The 24,496-nt window shown below is 45.8% G+C and overlaps 1 protein-coding gene across 2 annotated transcripts in view; it reads right to left on the minus strand.

The window, feature by feature from the left end:
- Positions 1-16,260, minus strand: part of UBE2W (ubiquitin conjugating enzyme E2 W) — a 69,002-nt gene extending 52,742 nt beyond the window's left edge. The window contains exons 1-2 of one of the 2 annotated variants that reach the window (XM_073631812.1): positions 16,138-16,182; positions 2,244-2,499 (exon numbers count right to left, since the gene is read on the minus strand). Coding sequence is in view for 1 of the 2 variants with exons in the window: in XM_073631811.1 (XP_073487912.1) it covers positions 16,138-16,152 (15 nt within the window). In the remaining variant the exon portion in view is untranslated. Of the gene's footprint in view, positions 1-2,243; positions 2,500-16,137 lie in introns of both variants that reach the window. The other variant, XM_073631811.1, reaches the window with a different exon arrangement.
- Between the last annotated feature and the right edge of the window lie 8,236 nt (positions 16,261-24,496).

The raw sequence follows: 24,496 nt of genomic DNA on the forward strand, positions 1-24,496 counted from the left end.
CCAACTCCTGAACGCGATTTTATGGCGTTCAGAAAACAGCCCATAAACTCCACTGCTGATAAACATCCAAAAACGTCCATGTGTGCATGGGATACATAGGATAACAGAGGGGAGTTTAAGGGGCTGTTAAAAAAATAAACGCCCAAATTCCCAAAAACGGCCGTTTATGAGCTTCAGTGTGCATGGAGCCTAATTTAACCACGTTATTTTATTTACCACACACACACACAAAAAAAAAAAAAGAAGATTTCAGTATGTTTTTCAATTGAGTTGTACAGTTCATAGGTCACATTAAAACTGCAGTAAGTTCTGAAATGATTTATTTTTATCTATTTTTTTTATATCACGGAAACCTTTAACAAGGGTGTATAGACTTTTTATATCCACTGTATTCCTGCAGTCCTCGCACCCCTTATGAAACTCCTATGACATAAAACTGACTGACATAACTACAGCAGGACATGAAAGGTGTGGCTAGCTGTGGAAAGCTTCAAAATAAGAATGTACGCAGCACTGGTGATAAGGGTAACAGCTGGCTGCCTGAGAGTATTTTTATAATACGGTACCACAGTATAGGATCCGTAATCAGAAAGAATAAAACAAATCCATAATGTATTGCAATATCGATTTGTTCAATCGGAAAAAATGAAATATGATCAGTCAAAATAACCAGATACACACTCTGTATTTACTGATCCTTGCAGTTGCTAAGGCTGGCCAGAGATAGATGGATTTTTTTTTCTTCATTCAGCCAGTGGGCTGAATGAAAAAAAAAAAATTTAAAAGATTTCTCTATCCACACAAGCAAGGTGACACTCTCCACTGCCAAAGTACACTGAATAGCGGCTGCAACCCACCGACTGCAGCCACTGATCGAGAAAAAAAATTTCCAACAATCCCAGTCAATAGAAGTCAACTGTTAGATTGTCCCTGCTGAACCAAATTCATTTTTATCCATCTATGGCCAGCTTAAGATTTGTGAGAATAAGACCACGGTATAAGATGACATGCATTTACAGAATAGTATGCTACAACAGTGACTTTACCCTAAAGCCAAACTTAAAGTGGATGTAAACCTGGTTCATGAAATCTGACCTGGGCACATATATCTCTCTCCAAAGCCCCAAGGCTTCATTCTCACGAGGCGGATCCGCTGCCACGGAGTCCACCAGCTCAGCGGGAGATCTCTCCGTTGATCTCCGCTGAGCCGGCGGATGACAGGTCCCTCTCTGCTCAATGAGCGGGGAGGGGCTTGTCGAGCGCCACTGGTTGCTATGGAGATATCGGATGAAAACGGACAGCATGTCTGTTTTCATCAGATCTCACCCGATCCGATCCGCCAGGGACGTATGCGAACATAGGGCCATCCGTCTGATTTTAGCGGATAGGATCGGGTGCCAGCGGACATGTCACCGCTCCATAGACGAGCATGGAGCGCCCGTTCAGGTCCGTCGACAAAACTGACAGGCGGACCTGAACGGTCCAACAATGTGAAAGGGGCCAGTGTCTTGTGTCCTTCTGCTGCTTCGTTCTTCTGTTATCAGCCTAACTTCTGACAAGTTCTCTGACAACCAATATAAAACCAGCCTGAAATTTGTGTTGGGGTGGGTGCTATAAATAGATTAGCAGAGAGCTGGTCTATTCACAGCACAGCTCTGCACATTCCATCCTTCCTCTGCCTATGTGGATGGGGGGGGGGGGGGTTCCTTTCCTCCAATCAGCTCTCAAACAGTGTGTGCCAAGAATCCACCCCCACTGCTGTATGAGGAAGAACAAATTCTAACCCGATGTTAGAATTCTAAAGAGTATAGGAAGCTGAAGACAGCAGATATACAAGTAAAACTTATGTAGGGAGATTTGTTCCATCTCTGTGTATCTGAGGCTGTTCACTTCACTGGGTAAATGTGAGGGTTTACATTCACTTAAAGTGATTGTAAACGATCACCTTGTAAAACAACCCATTCAGTTTGAAATAGAAATGAAAGGCAAAACATTTGGGTATAATAGTCTCAGCTGCAAAGAGCTGGGGGGAGGAGAAGCCACAGCACTCTGAGCTTCCCGGTGAATGGCTGTGCAGCAGGGACATGTCAGGACATGGTTCCACAGCCGCATATTAGGAATATACATAAGTATAAGAATATACATAACTATATACATATATATAAGTTTTGAGGTAACAAACGTTTTAACTATCTAAGCACAACAAACTGAAAACAGATTTTTTATATTCAAAGGAAACTCACCCATCCATCCTTTATTTTGTTGAAAAATCACTTTAAGAAACCCCCCTAGCATTTCTAGATGTAGCCATCTTGAGTAAGGGCTGGTGATTTATGTAGCATTTACTTCCTGGAATCCATCTGCCCTTAGTGCAGGCATGAGGGTGCGCTTAGATGAGAAAGCCCCTCCTCCTTTTCTCCAGATGAAAGAAAAAAATGGCAAAGAAAGCTCATGGGGTGTATGACATTATTTTGGTCTAGGCCAGAACCCAGGAAGCAACTGAAAAAATGTTAAAAAAAAAAAAAAAAAAAAAAGCTTTAAAGTGGTTGTAAACCCTTTTCAAAACTTAAAAAAAACAAACAAAAAAAAAACTGCAAGACAAAGGCATAATGAGCTAGTATGCATTGCATACTAGCTCATTATGAATTACTTATCTGAAATCGAAGCCCCCCCCAGCGGTCCTCGTTCACCGCTCCGGCGGCTGACATCTCACCGGGGTCACTTTCGAGTATTGCAGCTCTGGCGCTGTGATTGGCCGGAGCCGCGCTGACGTCACTTCAGCACATGTGCGCGGGAGCCGCTGAGGTAGGTTCTGCTTCAGGCTGGGTTCACAGCTAATACCCACGCAGCTCCAAGCAGGGGTCTGGTGCATCCTCGTTTAACATTTCAGGTCCGATTTCAGCCCGAATTTTTGGCTGAATTTGGACCTGAAATGGACCAAAAGACACACAGGGCTCCTGTGCAAATTCACATCAGAGGCCGCAGCGGAGATGTGTGAACTGGCTCCATAGAGAGCTGGTCAAAATCTCCTGCCCCGCACCCAATTCGCAATAGTGTGAACCCAGCCTCTAGTGAAACAAACTAAGAGCAAACTAAGAGCACACCAAAGCTAGGTTCACACTTGACCGCAATTCAGCGGGTGGTTGCGGGAATCGCAGCTTTTCCTGCATCTGAAAACCACCTGCAACCAATTCGCACTGCTCTGTAGAGACGCACGGGGTTGCCATTCATTCTTGATGGTGCTCCCATGCATCTCAACCCGCAGCGTAATGCAAATGTACCATAAAATTTTGTTTTGCAGCCACGTTTTAAAAAAGGTGCAAACACCTTTTTTTGCGGGAACGTAGGCACGTCAGCCCATTGATCCACGCAAACATGGGCTGCAAACCTGCACAGGAGTGAACCAGGGCATTGCTGAGTATGGATGGCTGAGCATGGATGGATGGATGGGTATTGCTGAGTATGGATGGATGGATGGGTATTGCTGAGTATGGATGGATGGATGGGTATTGCTGAGTATGGATGGATGGATGGATGGGTATTGCTGAGTATGGATGGATGGATGGGTATTGCCGAGTACGGATGGATGAGTATTGATGAGCATGGATGGCTGAGCATGGATGGATGGCTGGATGAGGCAGATCTTGTCATATATGAGCGCTGTGGGCACTACACATCCAGCTCACAGCGCTGCTGCAAATGATCTCTCCCTTCTCCTACTGTACCGAAAAGCAGAACTTTCACTTTTGGGTGCAGTTCCGCTATAAGTCATAAGCTTTACGCAGGGATACAGAAAAAACCCTTAAAACTATAAAGTATCTGAATTCATCCATGTGTCAGCCACTTATGACGTCCTGCAGGCCAGCACAGAGTGTTTAAAGATAAACTCCAAGCAGAAATTTTACAGCATCTTTATAAGTCACATTGCTCACCATAACCAACTATGGTCTCCTTTATTACAGGCCAACTGCCCCATATTACATCTGTGTTTAGGATGTAACCGTGCAAATGTCCCCCCACCCCACACAGCTTACGGAGGTTCCTCTTCCCTGCAACGGATGTCACTTCTAAAAATTAGCGCAACTATGCAGGGAAACACAATCTATGAATGGAGGGGGTGTGTCTTTCACTCATCCTGCATTTGTTGATTGGGTTTCATTCATAGAAGCTGTAGTATGGCTTCCATGAATAGAGGAGCTGAGCGGAAAGAGCGGGCATAGTCGGGCACTCTTGATGAGCGCCCGTGACAGCACTTCAGTTCTATTAACCCCCGCCACACCAGGAAGATTACAGTAGTGGGGCGGATGGCATTGAAGATTGTTACTGAACTAGAAGGAAGAAGCACATGGAATCCCTCCCTTGTGCTTATTTTGTATTATTAAAGGTAACTTTAGGCTTTAAAAGAAAACAATGGATTCCTATGGAAAAGTTCTGCCCTCAGCTCAGGATTACACAATGTAACACTGCACTGGAGGGTGATTGTTCTGTGAATGTAGGCACACTAGGGCTCTGTTCAGATCTGTGCAGGTCTGTGTTCTGCATGTAGGCAGCCTATTCATTTTAATGGACTGCCCTACCCACAGAAATGCAGGGAAAAAGTCCCCAACCTTTTTTTTTTTTTTTTTTTTTTTTTTTTTAAATCGCACCATACTGAATAGCTATATAATTCCTGTAGATTATCTATGGTGGTGTGGCACCATGTGGTTTAGCACGTGCGAAAATGCGCCATGGTTTCCAATGTGGAAACCATGACATAATGGTACCCCCCAGTGCAGGGTGTTTTTCTGCGGGTCAGTAATGCACACAATTTTGTACGCATTCCCCAGCCACAAACGCATGAACCTAGCCTAAAAATGGTTTCACCCTTTAAGGCTCCGTGCACACTATTGTTTTTTTTTAAGCTAAAAAAAGCTGGAAAAAAATGCTGGATAAAAAAACGCTGGCAATAGCTTTTTGTAGTAGCGTTTTTTGCAGGTCCTTTAAAAAAATAATTAATAATTTAAAAAAGCTCAAAAAACACTATTGGCAGTGTTAAGGAGCATTTCCACTGGGAAAAATTCTAAGGCCCCTTTCGCACTGGGGCGGTGGGGGCGTCAGCGGTAAAACGCCGCTATTTTTAGCAGCGCTTTACCGTCGTTTTAGCAGCAGTATTCGGCCCCTAGTGGGGCGGTTTTACCCCCCGCTAGCAGCCGAAAAAGGGTTATAACCGCCAGCAAAGCGCCACTATGCCGGCGGTATAGCCGCGCTGCCCCATTGATTTCAATGGGCAGGAGCAGTGAAGGAGCGGTGTATACACCGCTCCTTTACCGCTCCAAAGATGCTGTTTGCAGGAGTTTTTTTTTCTCTCCTGTCAGCGCACCGCTCCAGTGTGCAGTTTTAGGTCGGTTTGCAGGCGTTATTTTTAGCGCAATAGCGCCTGCAAACCGCCCCAGTGTGAAAGGGGCCTAACAGCAGCTTCTAGGTGCTTAATAAAATGCTAGTGTGCATGGAGCCTTACAATATTGCTATGTCCCTTCATTTACACCACAAACTCCCCACCAGTGCAGTCAGCTTGTGAAAAAAAAAAAAGCAGAAAAAAACGCCAAATTTTAGTGCTGAATATCACAAAAGAAATATTTTGTTAATTGGTTATATAAGTTCCATTTTCAAGTGAATTCACTACATTTGAATTTTTTTAGTTTTCACATACAGGCATGTTACAAACAAGATCGGGTCTATAGGCTTGTTCTTAAGTTGAATCTATTTGTAAGTCAGAACAGGTACATTTTTTAAGTGTAGCTCCAGCCAAAAAAATTCTTTTTAAGCTTTTTGGATAGCATAGGGAAGGGTTAACACCCATGTAAGATTTGTTTTGCTGTCTGTGCCCATGTTCAGAAGATTTCACCTCACTTTCTGTCCCAATGACAATTGGATTTTGAAAATTTTGGGTTGTTGTGGAAGCAAGCCTTGGTGATAAAGCATCAGTGGAGGCACCTTTTACCCATAATAACTCTAATGCCCTGTACACACGAGCGGAATGTCCGACAGAAGCTTTTCATCGTCTATTCCGATCGTGTGTATGCCTCATCGGACTTCTTTTTTAGAAAACTCTGACGGACCTAGAAATGGAACATGCTCTAAATATTTCCGACGGAACCAATTCCTATCGGGAAAACCGATCATCTGTATGCTGCTCTGACGGAGCAAAAACGACGCATGCTCTGAAGCAAGTACGAGACGAAAGCTACTGGCTATTGAACTTTCTTTTTCTAGTCCAACTGTACATGCTGTATACGTCACCGCGTTCTGGACGGTCGGACTTTGGATTGACCGTGTGTAGGCAAGCCCGCTTGAATGGAATTCCATTGGAGAAACCTTCGGAGTTTATTCCGACGGCAAAACCGGTCGTGTGTACGCGGCATTACAGGAGTGAGTTTCCCTTCCTAGGGGTAGATTTTCTATCACTTTCTGTTGTCTCCCTCCATTAGTAAGTAGGAGTTGTTTGTAAGTCGGATGTTTGTAACTAGGGGACTGCCTGTACTATCTTCAGAGTAGTTGTACATTGTCACCATAGTGACACTACAACTCTGGGGAGGTGATCAGGGCCCAATACCAAGCACCCCAACGGCCCAGATTGTGCTGTTGCATGCTCCAGGGGGTGTGTCAGTGTCACGAGTGGGGCAACGTACAGGTACATTGCGGGGCCTGCTCAAGGCGCCAGCCAGGAGTAAAATTCCATTTGGCAGGTTGGCAAGTGGTTAAAGTAAAATTTGTACAGTATTTATCTCTTTGTGAAATTACCCCAGGGTCTCTTTAAGACAATGTCATAGATTTCTGCTAAAGCATGAAGTCCTCTTACCTTACACTAACAGACAATCCTAAATCTTCAGTGTAGCGTGTGAAGAGAGTATACCTTCTAAAAATATGCAGCACAGAGACCTGATTTCTGCAGAGAACAGGAAAAAGTCTAGGTGCACCTTAGACATGGATTGTCCTATTTACAGTACGGTGTTACTATAGTAATGAAGATCACAATGTGAAGAAGGACATTAGTGAAGACAGTTCTGAAGGTTAATGTGTATTTCATAGTACCATGTTATGCCAAACTTTAGACCCCCCATACTGTGTGCTCACTACACCTCAAACAGCTAAAACTGTGCACGGGTCAGAGTAGAAGTTTTTCCCCGTGGATAGCAGTCTTTTCACATTATTTTTATGCCACCAGCATTCTTACTTAACCAGGCGTTAAATCTCAGTCCCAGTCTGGGTAACCGTACCTATGGGCTGTAGCAGCAACAATGCAAAATGGAACAGCAGCGGTTCTGCTATTCCCGCTGGCATTACAGCTCAGAGTGTTCAAGGTGGTGGAATCCTCCAGTGACATCAGCTCCTCTACACTATTTCCTCTGTCCATAAACGGACTGACAGCATTTATCTCCTCCTAAAAAGCCTACTAATTTTCTTGCAAGGCAAATCTCCCAGTGTCATGCAGGTATATCACATGCTACCAAACAAAGCCTCTACTGTAATCTCTTCCCAGGCTTGTTTCTTTAGAAATAGGGAGGAGACAGGCAAGGTCATGTGACTGAATGGTAGGGGATAATTTTACTTACATCATTTTAAAAGGGGTTTATTGCATGTATTTGTAGGTTTCTCTTCTGAACTTTGTCCTGGTGGCTCCTTTAGATGCAGTAAATTCCACATCCACCTACATGCTGCATCCAGTTTGTGTGTGGCCTTTAGCACATCAAATCACCCACACAAACCTGATATAACCCATCAATAGGGGTGGGTGCTCGCCTAAACGACAACACCATGCAGATGCAAACATAGAAAAATATCCAGCACTCCAACTGAACGCTTTACCGAAGTTCCATATTTATTGATACACCAACATTTTTACGGTACGCAGAGCCTCTTTTTCAAGATAACAAACAGTCACCTTGAAAAAGAGGGTCTGCATACCCTTGAAACTTGGTGTATATACAGATAGAGGACTTCAATAAACAATCATCTTGGAAGTTCCGTTTAAAATGCTGGATTGTTTCTATGCCTGGATGCAAACTGTCCAGGGCCGGCCAAAGCTCATAATCACATATAACCACTCAAATGAGAAGTTATTTGTGAACAGTGGTGGCACTGGACATAGACATGTCTGCGGTACAAATCTAGCTGCAAGACTGCTGGCCAAGCTGTGCACCCACATACTACGCATGAAGGAAGATTCTTGTCAGCAGCCACCTGTGTGAGTGGGCCCTTATTTTGGTGCCTTGATCTTCAACTTAAAGTAGAACTGAAGTCACCCTGGAGCCCCAAGTTCACTTGCACAATATGACAAACGTATCTCTTAGTCTGGAGTTATCAAGCGGTGAAAGGTCCATGCACCCCCTGGTCATTGTCCCCTTCTAGGATTATCCTTCCCCTTTCAAAGTTCTTTCCTTGGCCATTGATGATAAAACTCATGTGTGTGCTGGAGATAGATTGACCTTCCACCTGGCTGCACTCTCAGCAAGCCCTATGTGCCATAGGCAGTGGGCACAGAAAAAAAAGACACATGCAAGTTGCTTCTACCAAAAAATCTCTACCTCCTAGTATATTTTCCCTTTCACTTCTGCTTTAGATCTAAGAGACACAATTGTTCATTTAGATCAGGGGTGTCAAACTCAATTTCATTGTGGGCCGCATCGGCAGTATGGTTACCCTTAAAGGGATAGTTGTATCTGGGGTGCACAAAATACAGAATGCAGGGTTTAGGGGTGCACTATGTACAGAGTGCACATTTCAGGGGTGTGCTATGCACGGAGTGCAGAGTACAGAAATGCATTATGTACAGAGTACAGGGGTATGCTGTGTGCAGGGTTCAGGAGTGCATAATGTACAGAGTGCAGAAATTAGGGGTGTGCTGTGTGCATGGGTGCATTATGTACAGAGTACCTGAGTGTGTGCTGTGCAGGGTTCAGGGGTACATTATGTACAGAGTATAGGGGTGTGTTTTGTCCAGGGTTCAGGGTCGCATTATGCACAGAGTATAGGGGGGTGTTTTGTCCAAGGGCGCATTACGTACAGAGTGCAAAGTACAGGGGTACATTATGAACAGAGTGCCGAGTACAGGGGTGTATTATGTACAGAGTGCAGAGTATAGGGTTGTGCTGTGTGCAGGGTTCAGCAGCGCATTATGTTCAGAGTATAGAGGCATGCAGGGTTCAGGAGTGCATTCTGTACAGAGTACAAGGTTCAGGAATGTATTATGTACAGAATGCAGAGTACAGGGTTGTGCTGTGTGCAGGGTTCAGGGGTGCATAATGTACCGAGCGCATAGTACAGGGGTGTGCTGTGTACAGGGTTCAGGGGTACATTATGTACCGAGCGCATAGTACAGGGGTGTGATGTGTACAGGGTTCAGGGGTGCATTATGACAGAGTGCAGAGTACAGGGGTGTGCTGTGTACAAGGTTCAGGGGTGCATTATGTACAGAGTGCAGGGGTGTGCTGTGTACAGGGTTCAGGGGTGCATTATGTACAGAGTGCAGGGGTGTGCTGTGTACAGGGTTTAGGGGTGCCTCATGTGCCGAGTAGAGGGGTGTGCTGTGTACAGAGTTCAGCAGTGCATTATGTACATAATGCAGAGGTGTGCTGTGTACAGAGTGCAGGCTTTAGGGGTGCGCTATGCACAGTGTGCAACCCCAACCCCTCAAAGCTTCCTTGTATCTCTTTCCTACCTGGCCCTGCTCTCGTGTAAGTGGTTCAGCCTCGCCTTGCAGGAAGATCATTCTCTCTCTCTCAGATTCTGAAGATCTGTCCCTGCTGTGATTGCATACAGGGATATGTCAGTTCTAGGAGCAAAGCTGTCCCTGGTGACAGGAAAGAATGGGAGCGGAGGGTGAGAGCCAGAGGTGGCAGAATGGAGTTCCACCATGTATCTGGTGCAAAACTGGGTGCGAGGGCCACATGACAAGGCCTGGTGGGCTGGATTTGGCCTGCAGGCCTTGTGTGCGACAAACGTGACTTAGAGCTTCTAAACATCACTGCACCAGATTTCTCCACAACTGCCTGAAAACTGCTGTATGCGGAATGGGTTAAATGTCACACCCCCTACAAAATACCCTAAAGGTATCCTTCATTTAAAACATGATTTTATCCATTTTACAGAGACCAACACTGATAACTATGCAAGGTGCGCTTTGCTGGAAACTGCAACAAAGCAGCAGCTAGAAGAATTGTAAAGCACAGAGGTGTACATATAGCCGGAAAGTTTCATAACTATAAAGCAGCCCTGTTCCCACCTTCCTGTTGTCAGCATTCTTTTCTCCAAGACTCAGCTACACCAACCAGACTCCCCCATAGAGGAATGGTCTCTGATGGCGGCTCTTACACACCGCACCCAGGAGGTGCTGGATGTGGGAGGATGTTGGGTTACATTCCAGTAAATACGAGTCCCAAGCAGGACTACATTAAGCTAATATCACAATATCTGTATCAGGAAACATGAATATTCACCAACAGGGAAAACAACACTACTGTGAAGTCAGTCATGTGCAGGCAGCACCTGTGAGGAGCGTCAGGGGTGTGGGCTGTGTATGGAGAGGGTGTCATGGTGTCAGGAAGTGTACGGTATGGGTGTCAGTGTATGAGATGGGTGTCAGTGTATGTTATGGGTGAGATGGGTGTCAGTGTATGAGATGGGTGTCAGTGTATGTTATGGGTGAGATGGGTGTCAGTGTATGAGATGGGTGTCAGTGTATGAGATGGGTGTCAGTGTATGTTATGGGTGAGGTGGGTGTCAGTGTATGTTATGGGTGAGGTGGGTGTCAGTGTATGAGATGGGTGAGGTGGGTGTCAGTGTATGAGATGGGTGAAGTGGGTGTCAGTGTATGAGATGGGTGAGGTGGGTGTCAGTGTATGAGATGGGTGAGGTGGGTGTCAGTGTATGTTATGGGTGAGGTGGGTGTCAGTGTATGAGATGGGTGAGGTGGGTGTCAGTGTATGAGGTGGGTGTCAGTGTATGTTATGGGTGAGGTGGGTGTCAGTGTATGAGATGGGTGTCAGTGTATGAGATGGGTGTCAGTGTATGAGATGGGTGTCAGTGTATGAGATGGGTGTCAGTGTATGTTATGGGTGAGGTGGGTGTCAGTGTATGTTATGGGTGAGGTGGGTGTCAGTGTATGTTATGGGTGAGGTGGGTGTCAGTGTATGAGATGGGTGAGGTGGGTGTCAGTGTATGAGATGGGTGAGGTGGGTGTCAGTGTATGTTATGGGTGAGGTGGGTGTCAGTGTATGTTATGGGTGAGGTGGGTGTCAGTGTATGTTATGGGTGAGGTGGGTGTCAGTGTATGTTATGGGTGAGGTGGGTGTCAGTGTATGTTATGGGTGAGGTGGGTGTCAGTGTATGTTATGGGTGAGGTGGGTGTCAGTGTATGTTATGGGTGAGGTGGGTGTCAGTGTATGTTATGGGTGAGGTGGGTGTCAGTGTATGTTATGGGTGAGGTGGGTGTCAGTGTATGTTATGGGTGAGGTGGGTGTCAGTGTATGTTATGGGTGAGGTGGGTGTCAGTGTATGTTATGGGTGAGGTGGGTGTCAGTGTATGTTATGGGTGAGATGGTGTCAGTGTATGTTATGGGTGAGGTGGGTGTCAGTGTATGTTATGGGTGAGATGGGTGTCAGTGTATGTTATGGGTGAGATGGGTGTCAGTGTATGAGATGGGTGTCAGTGTATGTTATGGGTGAGGTGGGTGTCAGTGTATGTTATGGGTGAGGTGGGTGTCAGTGTATGTTATGGGTGAGGTGGGTGTCAGTGTATGTTATGGGTGAGGTGGGTGTCAGTGTATGTTATGGGTGAGGTGGGTGTCAGTGTATGTTATGGGTGAGGTGGGTGTCAGTGTATGTTATGGGTGAGGTGGTGTCAGTGTATGTTATGGGTGAGGTGGGTGTCAGTGTATGTTATGGGTGAGGTGGGTGTCAGTGTATGTTATGGGTGAGATGGGTGTCAGTGTATGTTATGGGTGAGATGGGTGTCAGTGTATGAGATGGGTGTCAGTGTATGAGATGGGTGTCAGTGTATGAGATGGGTGTCAGTGTATGTTATGGGTGAGGTGGGTGTCAGTGTATGTTATGGGTGAGGTGGGTGTCAGTGTATGTTATGGGTGAGGTGGGTGTCAGTGTATGTGATGGGTGTCAGTGTATGTGATGGGTGAGGTGGGTGTCAGTGTATGAGATGGGTGTCAGTGTATGAGATGGGTGTCAGTGTATGAGATGGGTGTCAGTGTATGAGATGGGTGTCAGTGTATGAGATGGGTGAGATGGGTGTCCGTGTATGTTATGGGTGAGGTGGGTGTCAGTGTATGTTATGGGTGAGGTGGGTGTCAGTGTATGTTATGGGTGAGGTGGGTGTCAGTGTATGAGATGGGTGAGGTGGGTGTCAGTGTATGTTATGGGTGAGGTGGGTGTCAGTGTATGTTATGGGTGAGGTGGGTGTCAGTGTATGTTATGGGTGAGGTGGGTGTCAGTGTATGTTATGGGTGAGGTGGGTGTCAGTGTATGTTATGGGTGAGGTGGGTGTCAGTGTATGTTATGGGTGAGGTGGGTGTCAGTGTATGTTATGGGTGAGGTGGGTGTCAGTGTATGAGATGGGTGAGGTGGGTGTCAGTGTATGTTATGGGTGAGGTGGGTGTCAGTGTATGTTATGGGTGAGGTGGGTGTCAGTGTATGAGATGGGTGTCAGTGTATGAGATGGGTGTCAGTGTATGAGATGGGTGTCAGTGTATGAGATGGGTGAGATGGGTGTCAGTGTATGTTATGGGTGAGGTGGGTGTCAGTGTATGTTATGGGTGAGGTGGGTGTCAGTGTATGTTATGGGTGAGGTGGGTGTCAGTGTATGAGATGGGTGAGGTGGGTGTCAGTGTATGTTATGGGTGAGGTGGGTGTCAGTGTATGTTATGGGTGAGGTGGGTGTCAGTGTATGAGATGGGTGAGGTGGGTGTCAGTGTATGTTATGGGTGAGGTGGGTGTCAGTGTATGTTATGGGTGAGGTGGGTGTCAGTGTATGTTATGGGTGAGGTGGGTGTCAGTGTATGTTATGGGTGAGGTGGGTGTCAGTGTATGTTATGGGTGAGGTGGGGGTCGGTTTATGTGATGGGTGTCAGTGTATGTGATGGGTGTCAGTGTATGTGATGGGTGTCAGTGTATGTGATGGGTGTCAGTGTATGTGATGGGTGTCAGTGTATGTGATGGGTGTCAGTGTATGTGATGGGTGTCAGTGTATGAGATGGGTGAGGTGGGTGTCAGTGTATGTTATGGGTGAAATGGGCGTCAGTGTATGTTATGGGTGAAATGGGCGTCAGTGTATGAGATGGGTGAAATGGGCGTCAGTGTATGAGATGGGTGTCAGTGTATGAGATGGGTGAGATGGGTGTCAGTGTATATTATGGGTGTCAGTGTATGAGATGGGTGAGGTGGGTGTCAGTGTATGTTATGGGTGAGGTGGGTGTCAGTGTATGAGATGGGTGAGGTGGGTGTCAGTGTATGAGATGGGTGAGGTGGGTGTCAGTGTATGAGATGGGTGAGGTGGGTGTCAGTGTATGAGATGGGTGAGGTGGGTGTCAGTGTATGAGATGGGTGAGGTGGGTGTCAGTGTATGAGATGGGTGAGGTGGGTGTCAGTGTATGAGATGGGCGAGGTGGGTGTCAGTGTATGAGATGGGTGAGGTGGGTGTCAGTGTATGTTATGGGTGAGGTGGGTGTCAGTGTATGTTATGGGTGAGGTGGGTGTCAGTGTATGTTATGGGTGAGATGGCAGTCAGTGTATGTTATGGGTGAGGTGGGTGTCAGTGTATATTATGGGTGATATGGGTGTCAGTGTATGAGATGGGTGAGGTGGGTGTCAGTGTATGTTATGGGTGAGATGGGTGTCAGTGTATATTATGGGTGTCAGTGTATGAGATGGGTGAGGTGGGTGTCAGTGTATGTTATGGGTGAGGTGGTGTCAGTGTATGTTATGGGTGAGGTGGTGTCAGTGTATGTTATGGGTGAGGTGGGTGTCAGTGTATGTTATGGGTGAGATGGCAGTCAGTGTATGTTATGGGTGAGGTGGGTGTCAGTGTATATTATGGGTGATATGGGTGTCAGTGTATGAGATGGGTGAGGTGGGTGTCAGTGTATGTTATGGGTGAGGTGGGTGTCAGTGTATGTTATGGGTGAGGTGGGTGTCAGTGTATGTTATGGGTGAGGTGGGTGTCAGTGTATGTTATGGGTGAGATGGCAGTCAGTGTATGTTATGGGTGAGGTGGGTGTCAGTGTATATTATGGGTGATATGGGTGTCAGTGTATGAGATGGGTGAGGTGGGTGTCAGTGTATGTTATGGGTGAGATGGGTGTCAGTGTATATTATGGGTGTCAGTGTATGAGATGGGTGAGGTGGGTGTCAGTGTATGTTATGGGTGAGGTGGTGTCAGTGTATGTTATGGGTGAGGTGGGGGTCGGTTTATGTGATGGGTGTCAGTGTATGAGATGGGTGAGGTGGGTGTCAGTGTATGAGATGGGTGTCAGTGTATGAGATGGGTGAGGTGGGTGTCAGTGTATGAGATGGGTGAGGTGGGTGTCAGTGTATGTTATGGGTGAGGTGGGTGTCAGTGTATGTTATGGGTGAGATGGCAGTCAGTGTATGTTATGGGTGAGGTGGGTGTCAGTGTATATTATGGGTGATATGGGTGTCAGTGTATGAGATGGGTGAGGTGGGTGTCAGTGTATGTTATGGGTGAGGTGGGTGTCAGTGTATGTTATGGGTGAGGTGGGTGTCAGTGTATGTTATGGGTGAGGTGGGTGTCAGTGTATGTTATGGGTGAGATGGCAGTCAGTGTATGTTATGGGTGAGGTGGGTGTCAGTGTATATTATGGGTGATATGGGTGTCAGTGTATGAGATGGGTGAGGTGGGTGTCAGTGTATGTTATGGGTGAGATGGGTGTCAGTGTATATTATGGGTGTCAGTGTATGAGATGGGTGAGGTGGGTGTCAGTGTATGTTATGGGTGAGGTGGTGTCAGTGTATGTTATGGGTGAGGTGGGGGTCGGTTTATGTGATGGGTGTCAGTGTATGAGATGGGTGAGGTGGGTGTCAGTGTATGAGATGGGTGAGGTGGGTGTCAGTGTATGTTATGGGTGAGGTGGGTGTCAGTGTATGTTATGGGTGAGGTGGGTGTCAGTGTATGTTATGGGTGAGGTGGGTGTCAGTGTATGTTATGGGTGAGGTGGGTGTCAGTGTATGTTATGGGTGAGGTGGGTGTCAGTGTATGTTATGGGTGAGGTGGGTGTCAGTGTATGTTATGGGTGAGATGGGTGTCAGTGTATGTTATGGGTGTCAGTGTATATTATGGGTGAGGTGGGGGTCGGTTTATGTGATGGGTGTCAGTGTATGAGATGGGTGAGGTGGGTGTCAGTGTATGAGATGGGTGAGGTGGGTGTCAGTGTATGTTATGGGTGAGGTGGGTGTCAGTGTATGTTATGGGTGAGGTGGGTGTCAGTGTATGTTATGGGTGAGGTGGGTGTCAGTGTATGTTATGGGTGAGGTGGGTGTCAGTGTATGTTATGGGTGAGGTGGGTGTCAGTGTATGTTATGGGTGAGGTGGGTGTCAGTGTATGTTATGGGTGAGATGGGTGTCAGTGTATGTTATGGGTGTCAGTGTATATTATGGGTGAGGTGGTGTCAGTGTATATTCTGGGTGAGGTGGGTGTCAGTGTATATTCTGGGTGTCAGTGTATATTCTGGGTGTCAGTGTATATTATGGGTGAGGTGGTGTCAGTGTATATTCTGGGTGAGGTGGTGTCAGTGTATATTCTGGGTGTCAGTGTATATTCTGGGTGTCAGTGTATATTCTGGGTGAGGTGGGTGTCAGTGTATATTCTGGGTGTCAGTGTATGTGATGGGTGTCAGTGTATATTCTGGGTGTCAGTGTATGTGATGGGTGTCAGTGAGTATCATAGAGATGATGAAGTGACAGCACGCACTCCTCCAGTATGAGGATGTTGAAGATATAAACTCTGAGGAAACTAATAAAAGAAGCTCCCCTGACCCCCCCGCTGTACGCCCCCCACACCCGCTCCCTGCCCCCCGCCGCATTACAAGGCTCCACATACGGGTCATCCGGATGTACATTCGCGCAGCACTCACCTGCATTGACGCCATGATGGGAACCCGCCCCCTCCCTCCAGGGGTGACGTCACATGTCACATGACAGAAACGAAGCTTTTCCAGGCACGCTTGCGCTCAGGCTGTGTGCGGTGTCGTGCTGCGCATGTGCCGGAGAAAAAAGGCGAGGGGAGAGCATAGGGATGAGTGAATGTGGAGAAGAGGGGTTGGGGATGAGTGAATGTGGAGAGGATGGGGGATGAGTGAATCTAGAGGGGATCCAATAGGGATGAGTGAATGTGGAGAGGAGGGGATGGAGATGAATGAATGTGGAGGGGATGGAGATGAGTGAATGTGGAGAAGAGGAGATGAGTGAATGTGGAGAGGATGGGGGATGAGTGAATCTAGAGGAGATAATGGAATCTGGAGAGGAGGGGATCCAACAGGGATGAGTGAATGTGGAGAGGCAGGGATGGAGATTAGTGAATGTGGAGAGAAGGGGATGGAGATGAGTGAATGTGGAGGGGATAGAGATGAGTGAATGTGGAGGATGGAGATGAGTGAATGTGGAGAAGAGGGGATGAATGAATGTGGAGAGGATGGGGGGTGAGTGAATCTAGAGGACATAATGGAATCTGGAGAGGAGGGGATCCAATAGGGATGAGTGAATGCGGAGAGGAGGGCATGGAGATGAGTGAATGTGGAGGGGATGGAGATAGAGAGGAGTGAATGTGGAGGATGGAGATGAGTGAATGTGGAGGGGATGGGGATGAGTGAATGTTGAGAGGAGGAGATTGAGATGAGTGAATGTGGAGGGGATGGAGATGAGTGAATGTGGAGGGGATGAAGTTTGAGTGAATGTGGAGGGGATGGGGGATGAGTGAATCTAGATGGGATAATGGAATCTGGAGAGAGGGGGATCCAATAGGCATGAGTGAATGTGGAGAGGATGGGATGGAGATAAGTGAATGTGGAGAGGAGGGGATGGGGATGAGTGAATGTGGAGAGGAGGAGATGAATGAATGAGGAGAGGATGGGGATGAGTGAGTTGTTCCCTGTGTCCACTCTCTACTTTCTTGTTCCTGTCCTAATGAGAATGATTAAATCTGAACTCTAGGATAAGCACAGATTGTCTAAATACAAGAGTCAGGGTCCTTTCAGTGTCCTTTGTGTATTCCAGTCCTAAACTTTTCCTCTTATCGGGAACTTCCTGTAATAAAGACCAGTCACTGATGCTCTCTCTTTTTGTGCAGGGTGACTGGTCTTGTCTCCGCCTCCTTCTGTAGTTCTCTGCAGGCAGCCTGTAGTGGGTGGGGCCTGCTAGGTCCCTCCCACCGCTCTGTTCCGTGCACAAGATAAGTGCAGCCCAGTGATGATGTCAGTAATTCTCTTACAAGGTAATACCTGAATTTGCAAAAGCATTTTATTGCAGGCAAAGTGGATTCATATCCTTTGTGGCTATTGAGGAATACATTAAAATGAAAGTATTTGCACCCAAAATTCAGATTTAACTCCTTCAGATCCGCGCCCTAGCCGAATGACGGCTAAAGCGCGGACCTGCTTCGCTGGGAAGCCGTCAATAGACGTCCTCCCCTTTGCACTCTTCCTGCGTCCCCCCTGCAGGGCGTGCGCTGTGATCATCTCTCAGCCAATGACAGCAGATCACGTGATGTAAACAGAAGCTCAGTAAACGTTAAAACGTAAACTGACAGCGTGAGGAGAAAAAAAAAATGATTGGCGGCTTCTGTGCAAGGGACCTCGGTCCCGAAGAGGAAGAGGCACATCCGCCTCATCTGTGCCAAGCAGTACCACCTGCCAGTGCCCACAGTACCACAAATCAGTGCCACCTATCAATGCCCATGAGTGCCACCTATCAATGCCCACCAGTGGTGCCAATCAATGCCACCTAGCAGTGCTGCCTATCAGTGTCACCTACCAGTGCCCATCATTGCCACCTATCAGTGCCCATCACTGCCACCTATCAGTGCCACCTATTAGTGCCACTTCTCAGTGCCACCTATCAATGCCCTTCAGTGCCACCTCCCAGTGTCACCTCTCAGTGCCGCCTTGTCAGTGTCCATCAATGCAGCCTATCGGTGCCCATCAGTGCACATCAATGAAGGAGAAAAATTACCTGTTTGCAAAGTTTTAAAACAAAATATAAAACGGTTTTGTATTTTTTTTTTTTAAATTCGGTCTTTTTTAATTTTTTTAATAAAAACCACAGAGGTTATCAAATACCACCAAAAGAAAGCTCTATTTGTGGGAAAAAAATGATAAAAATGTAATTTGGGTACAGTGTTGTATGACCGCGCAATTGTCATTCAAAGAGTGACAGCGCTGAAAGCTGAAAATTGGTCTGGACAGGAAGGGGGTTTAAGTGCCCTGTAAGCAAGTGGTTAAAGGTGATGCTATTTAAAAAAGTGCACTGTGCAATGATCCTAAGATCATAAATAAATACATTTTTTAGTGCTATACATATAAAATAGATAAGAAAATAAGTGCTACCAAAAGACAATCGCTGATAAAGTGACAGTGCTCGGTTGTAAACATATACAATTAATGTGTGCAAATAAGTGCTGACAAAATTTATAATAAATTTGTGAATAATCCCAGATAGGTACCAAACACTGAATTACTGTACAAAATTCTTGATAGCGACCCCAATGTAATGGCAACAATTCTTCAGCCTATGCTAGCAAACAGTCACCTGAAATACTGCAATTAAATGGCTCAGATGTGATGTAGTTCAAAAGGCAGGAAGGATGGCTTTAAACCGTAGTGGATGGGACAAACTTGGAGGCGTAGACCATCATATCACACCCAAAAGACAAAGAAAAGCAATATAGTGAAGTATTGTGGAGAAAAAGGATCACTTGTTGCGCATCACAGCGCTACTCACAAAATACGAGGTTGCAATCAGGCATATCAGAAAAACTTCCGCGAACACCGCTGTAGGCGTGCGTTCCACGGGAACAGGAAGAAGCGTCACTGGTTGAACGTGATCTGGATATTGCGTCGACGCGTTTCGCCACTCCTCCAGGGCGTCATCAAAGACAAACCACGCCAAAAACGCGTAAAAAACGCCGCAAGAAAGCTGTAAAAACGCTGCAAAAGCGCTGTACTTGCGTTTTTGATGCTGGTCCATTGAATTCCATTACATGCAAAACGCTGCATTTTGCATGAAAAAAAGTCCCTGACCCTTTTCAAAAACGCAGACAAAAATGCATTGATGTGAACATGTTCCATACCCATCTTAAAAAATTCCAATGCATTTCTGCAAAATGCATCAAAAACGCGTTAGTGTAAATGGAGACTTAGGCTTGATTCACATCTATGTATGTTGCTTTTGAGCGTTTCTGCATTGTTTTTTGCAGTGCTTGCCCCGTTTTTGAACATGCGTTTTTGACGCATTTTTAACGCATTTTTGCCGCGTTTCGCTTTTTTTTGTTTTTTTTTTACAGTATACAGTGTAAGAAAACAGAAAGGAAAAAAAAAACGCAAAACGCGGCAAAAACGCGGTACTTGCGTTTTTGGATGTGGGTCCATTGAATTCTATTACATGCAAAACGCTGCATTTTGCATGAAAAAAGTTCCCGACCCTTTCCAAAAACGCAGAGGCAGAAAAATGCATTGATGTGAACATGTCCCATAGGAACCCATGTTAAAAAATTCCCATGCATTTCTGAAAAATGCATCAAAAAACGCATTAGTGTGAATGGAGCCTTAGAAAGCACTCCCAGGGAACACAGTTAACCCTTTGATTGCCTCTGATGGTAACCCCTTCCCTGCCAGCATCATTAGAACAATGACAGTGCATTTCTTTTAGCACTGATCACTGGAATAATGTCACTGGTCCCCAAAAAGTATCAGGTGTCTGATTTGTCCGCCGCAATGTCGCAGTCCCGCTAAAATTGCTGATCGCCAACCATTACTAGTAAAATAAATAAATAAATAAAAATTAAATAAAAATATCCCATAGTTTGTAGACACTATAACTTTTGCGCAACCAATCAATATACGCTTATTGGGATTTTTTACCAGAAATATGTAGCAGAATACATATTGGCCTAAACTGATGAAGATATACAATTTTTTACATTTTTTTTTATTGGGTGTGTTTTATAGCAGAAAGTAAAAAATATTGTTTATATATATATATATATTCATTATATATTTTTGTTTCTAGCGCAAAAAATAAAAACTGCAGAGGTTATCAAATACCAACAAAAGAAAGCTTTGTGGGAAAAAAGGACATCAATTCTATTTGGGTACAGCATCGCACGACCGTGAAATTGTGTTAAAGTAAAGCAGTGCCGTATCGCAAAAAATGGCCTGGTCAGCAATGGGGGTGAACCTTCCAGGGCTGAAGTGGTTAAAGCGGGTCCTCTTTATATTTCCTTTACAGGTTAATTGTCCTGGTACTGTGTGCTTTACAATCCTGTGAGGGGATAATGTTACTTTCTCACTCTTGCCACCTTTCCCGAAGTTGTTGAGTGACTCTCTTCAGTATTTACTTTAAATCATATTAATCACTTGGATGTACTCACCTCCCGCCACCATCTTATTGCTAGGTTATCATAGAGCTGGCCTAGGACAGGGGTCCCCAAACCTTATAAACAAAGGGTCAGTTTGCTGTCCTCCAAACTTTTGGAGGTTCGGACTGTGGTCAGTGAGAGAAGAAAATGTCTTGGTGTCAGTGGTAGTAAACAATGCCCCACCATTGGTATTAAGTAATACTACCATATCATTGGTATCAGCGGGAGATATAGTGCTCCATCATTAGTGTCAATGGGAGGAATAGTGTCACAACATTGGTGTCAGTAATCTTCCCCATTATTTGTATCAATAAGAGGGATAGTGCCCCATTGTCAGTGTCAGTGGGAAGAATAGTGCCCCATTGTCAGTGGGAAGAATAGTGCCCCATTGTCAGTGTCAGTGGGAAGAATAGTGCCCCATTGTCAGTGTCAGTGGGAAGAATAGTGCCCCATTGTCTGTGTCAGTGGGAAGAATAGTGCACCATTGTCTGTGGGAAGAATAGTGCCCCATTGTCAGTGTCAGTGGGAAGAATAGTGCCCCATTGTCAGTGTCAGTGGGAAGAATAGTGCCCCATTGTCTGTGTCAGTGGGAAGAATAGTGCACCATTGTCTGTGGGAAGAATAGTGCCTCATTGTCAGTGGGAAGAATAGTGCACCATTGTCAGTGGGAAGAATAGTGCTCCATTGTCAGTGGGAAGAATAGTGCTCCATTGTCTGTGTCAGTGGGAAGAATAGTGCACCATTGTCTGTGGGAAGAATAGTGCCCCATTGTCAGTGGGAAGAATAGTGCACCATTGTCTGTGGGAAGAATAGTGCCCCATTGTCAGTGGGAAGAATAGTGCTCCATTGTCTGTGTCAGTGGGAAGAATAGTGCACCATTGTCTGTGGGAAGAATAGTGCCTCATTGTCAGTGGGAAGAATAGTGCACCATTGTCAGTGGGAAGAATAGTGCTCCATTGTCTGTGTCAGTGGGAAGAATAGTGCACCATTGTCTGTGGGAAGAATAGTGCACCATTGTCTGTGGGAAGAATAGTGCCCCATTGTCAGTGGGAAGAATAGTGCCCCATTGTCGGTGTCAGTGGGAAGAATAGTGCCCCATTGTCGGTGTCAGTGGGAAGAATAGTGCCCCATTGTCGGTGTCAGTGGGAAGAATAGTGCCCCATTGTCTGTGGGAAGAATAGTGCCCCATTGTCAGTGTCAGTGAGAAGAATAGTGCCCCATTGTCAGTGGGAAGAATAGTGCTCCATTGTCTGTGTCAGTGGGAAGAATAGTGCACCATTGTCTGTGGGAAGAATAGTGCCCCATTGTCAGTGGGAAGAATAGTGCACCATTGTCTGTGGGAAGAATAGTGCCCCATTGTCAGTGGGAAGAATAGTGCACCATTGTCTGTGGGAAGAATAGTGCCCCATTGTCAGTGGGAAGAATAGTGCCCCATTGTCGGTGTCAGTGGGAAGAATAGTGCCCCATTGTCGGTGTCAGTGGGAAGAATAGTGCCCCATTGTCAGTGTCAGTGGGAAGAATAGTGCCCCATTGTCGGTGTCAGTGGGAAGAATAGTGCCCCATTGTCGGTGTCAGTGGGAAGAATAGTGCCCCATTGTCGGTGTCAGTGGGAAGAATAGTGCCCCATTGTCAGTGTCAGTGGGAAGAATAGTGCCCCATTGTCGGTGTCAGTGGGAAGAATAGTGCCCCATTGTCGGTGTCAGTGGGAAGAATAGTGCCCCATTGTCGGTGTCAGTGGAAAGAATAGTGCCCCATTGTCGGTGTCAGTGGGAGAAATCGTGCCTCATTGTCAGTGTGAGTGGGAAGAATAGTGCCCCATTGTTAGTGTCAGTAACTGTGCCCCACTGCTGACATTAGGGAGAATAATGCCCCAAGGACCAGATAAAAGCAAGCAAAAGGCCGCATCCAGCCCCCGGCCATAATTTGGAGACCAGTGATCTAGGAGGCTGGAAGCGATGTCATTACATCACTTCCAGTTAGGACAGATATAAAAACTACTATTTTCTTTGGAATACATGAGATCACATTTTTTTATCTCATGCTTTTCAGGCTAAAGGAGAGATCTGGGGTCTTATAGACCCCAGATGTCTCCATAAAGAGGACATGTCATGCCTTATATCTATCACAAGCAATGTTTACATTTTTTGTAATAACAAAAAAATAAAGGGACAGTGTAAAAATAAAACAAATGTAATAATATAGATTTTCCAAAAAAAAATTTTTTTAAAGTGCCCCCGTTCCTCCATGCTTGTACGCAGAAGCAAACACATATGTAGGTTGCTCACGCATATGTGAATGATGTTCGCACTATACATGTAAACTATCACCGCAAACGTTATAGCGAGAGCAATCATTTTTGCACTAGACCTCCTCTGTAACTCTAAACTGGTAACCTGTAAAAAAATGAAAGCGTCACCTATGGATATTTTTAAGTTTAGTAGCTTGTCGCCATTCCAGGAGCGTGCACATTTTTATTTTGTGACATGTTAGGTATCTATTTGCTCAGCGTAACATCATCTTTTAAATGTTAATAAAAAACTTGGGCTATACATTGTGTTTTTCGCATTCAAATTCATTAACCACTTGCCGTCAGCCATATAGCAAAATGATGGCGGCAAAGTGGTTCTATTATCCTGATCGGACTTCATATGATGTGATCAGGATAACTAGCCGGCATGCGCCCGTGGGGGAGCGCAGCGCGGCGATCGGTGGTGCAGCATGTAAATCTGACACACCGCAACTCCGATTTAGGTAAAGAGTCTCTGACGGAGACTCTTTACCACGTGATCAGCTGTGTCCAATCATGGCTGATCACAGTGTAAACAGGAAAAGCCATGTATCAGCTTTTTCTCAGACGCAAGTAGAGGAGAGCCGATCGGCTGCTCCTCCTCTGACAGGGGGGGTCTGTACTGATTGATTATAAGCGCAGCCCCCCCCCCCCTGAGGATGCCCACACTGGACCACCAGGGATGCCCACCACTTGTGACCACCAGATATGCCACCCATGGCCACCAGGGATGCCAGTCAGTGCCCACAATTGATGCCAATCAGTGCCCATAATTAATGCCAATCAGTGCCAAACACTAATGCCTGCCAATCAGTGATGCCCATCAGTACCATCCATCAGTGTACATCAGTGCCACCCATCAGTGTCAATCAGTGCCACTTATCAGTGCCCATCCATGCCACCTATCAGTGCCCATCCGTGCCGCCTATCAGTGCTGTCTATCAGTGCCCATCAGTGCCACCTATGTGTACCCATCAGTGCTGCATATCAGTGCCGCATATCAGTGCCACCTCATCGGTGCCCATCAGTGTCACCTTATCAGTGCCCGTCAGTGCAGTCCCATCAGTGCCCGTCAGTGAAGGAGAAAACTTACTTTTTTACAAAGTTTTGTAACAGAAACAAAAAAAAAATTTGGTCTTGTTTTTATTTGTTTAGCAGAAAATAAAAATCTCAGAGGTGACAAATACCACCAAAAGAAAGCTCTATTTGTGGGAACAAAATTATAAAAATTTTGTTTGGGTACAGTGTAGTATGACTGCGTAATTGTCATTCAAAGTGCGACAGCGCTGAAAGCTGAAAATTGGTCTGGGCAGATAGGTGTATAAGTGCCCTGTGGCACTTTAAGTGGTTAAAGTGTTTTTTTTCCCCAAAAAAATTTTTGTATGAAAAACCGCTGCGCAAATACTGTGTGACATAAAAAATTGCAATAACCACCATCCTAGTCTGTAGGGCCTCTGCTAAGAAGAAATCTATAGAATGACCATCAATTAAATAAAATGTGCCATAAAAGTCTCCCTGCAAAGAACTTCTCCTGCTACCTGCATGACACGGCACTTTAACTGTATTGTTACTTTTA

Source organism: Aquarana catesbeiana, linkage group LG05 (genome assembly GCF_042186555.1).
Source record: "Aquarana catesbeiana isolate 2022-GZ linkage group LG05, ASM4218655v1, whole genome shotgun sequence".
In the NCBI taxonomy this organism is placed as follows: Eukaryota; Metazoa; Chordata; class Amphibia; order Anura; family Ranidae; genus Aquarana; species Aquarana catesbeiana.